General features: G+C 51.2%; 1 protein-coding gene across 1 annotated transcript in view; it reads left to right on the top strand.

The window, feature by feature from the left end:
- The window catches only part of RTP5 (receptor transporter protein 5 (putative)), a 13,672-nt gene that overhangs the window by 4,490 nt on the left and 7,615 nt on the right, over window positions 1-1,567 (top strand). Inside the window, 1 exon segment of the mRNA XM_024759862.1 lies at window positions 853-858. Coding sequence (XP_024615630.1) covers window positions 853-858 — 6 coding nt within the window.

Here is a 1,567-nt window from a genome sequence, read left to right as displayed (position 1 = left end):
GGACCCACCCTCCCACCCTCAGTGCTGTGTCTGCACTGGGTGAGATCCTCACCCTTTGTGCAGGATCCACCCTCCCACTGTTAGTGGTCTGTCTACACTGGGTGAAACCCTCACCTGAGAGCAGGACTGAGCCTCCCACCTTGGTTTTCCCGTCTACACTGTGGTGTGACGACCTAGCTGGGTGGTGTCTGTGGTGGTTGGGGTTCTAATTTACTTTTATTTTTTTTGCGGTACGCGGGCCTCTCACTGTTGTGGCCTCTCCCGTTGCGGGGCACAGGCTCCGGACGTGCAGGCTCAGCGGCCATGGCTCACGGGCCCAGCCGCTCCACGGCATGTGGGATCTTCCCGGACCGGGGCACAAACCCGCGTCCCCTGCATCGGCAGGCGGACTCTCAACCACTGCGCCACCAGGGAAGCCCCTATTTTTTATTTTTTTATGACATAAGCACTGTTTTATTTGGGGGAATCAGGAAAGGCCTCTCTTTTGAGAGAAGGCTTTTGATTAGGAGACTTTTGAGAAGAGGCTTGATGGAAATAAAAGTAGCAAAATGAGGATTAAAATAAGTCAATCTATAGGATTTTTCAGTTAGGAAGTCACTTCAGTTAGGAAATCACCTTCACAATGATGAGTGGAGTGCGGGGGATGAAATTTGAGTGCAAAGCGCTGAGAATGAGTAAGAGGAGACAGCGTTATTGTTTCCAGTTCACTGCAAAGGGCAGAGGAGAGACAGAGACGGGGGAGAACACGCATATCCGAAACAACACAGGATTCCATTGGCCTCTGCTTGCAATTACCATCTGACTCTTAGGTCCCTTCCCGGGGCCACCTTTTCTGATTCTGTCTTCTTTTAGCTTCAGGTAGGCTTTTCCCCCGCCTAGCTGTCCTCTTCGGCCCTGCACAATTCCTTTAGGGAGCTGTCTCTAAGCCCCATGTCACATACTCGGCACCACATGGAGGCAACTTCCTCCTTGAACTCTTGCACGGAGGGGGCTTTTATTTCTTCAGCTTTTGCACAAAATTATTTTTCAGTCGCTTCCTCCTTCTGTCTGTTCTCCCCTGTCCTGACTTCGGCCTTCATTGTTCACTTTCCACTTTCAACCCTGCCTTGGCTTTTAGACTAGATTTCAGCATTGTCTTCTTACCCATAATCTTGTCTACCTGTTTTCCAAGAATTAGGTCCTTCCTGTACACTGCTTTGGGCTGCCTATCTCAATCCAGCCCCAGGAGATATGGTGTTTCCTGAAGATACAGCAGAGGAAACCACAGATTAGGTTGTTAACCTACAGTTCTGGATCACCTCCTTGGTAAGACCATGGCCATTTCATGCCCAAATTAAAGTCCTCCATGGCTAGCCAACCTGGCACTAGAGGTAGAACATTACTCTAGGGACTTCCCCGGTGGCACAGTGGTTAAGAATCCGCCTGCCAATGCAGGGGACACGGGTTCAAGCCCTGGTCTGGGAAGATCTCACGTGCTGCAGAGCAACTAAGTCCGTGCGCCACAACTATCGAGTCTGCGCTCCAGAGCCCGCGAGCCACAACTACTGAGCCCGCGTGCTGCAACTAC

The sequence above is a fragment of the Neophocaena asiaeorientalis genome, unplaced genomic scaffold (genome assembly GCF_003031525.2).
Source record: "Neophocaena asiaeorientalis asiaeorientalis breed wild unplaced genomic scaffold, Neophocaena_asiaeorientalis_V1.1 scaffold185, whole genome shotgun sequence".
NCBI lineage: Eukaryota > Metazoa > Chordata > Mammalia > Artiodactyla > Phocoenidae > Neophocaena > Neophocaena asiaeorientalis.
The sequence above is the reverse complement of the archived record's forward strand: the minus strand, read 5'-3'. Positions and strand labels throughout refer to the sequence as shown.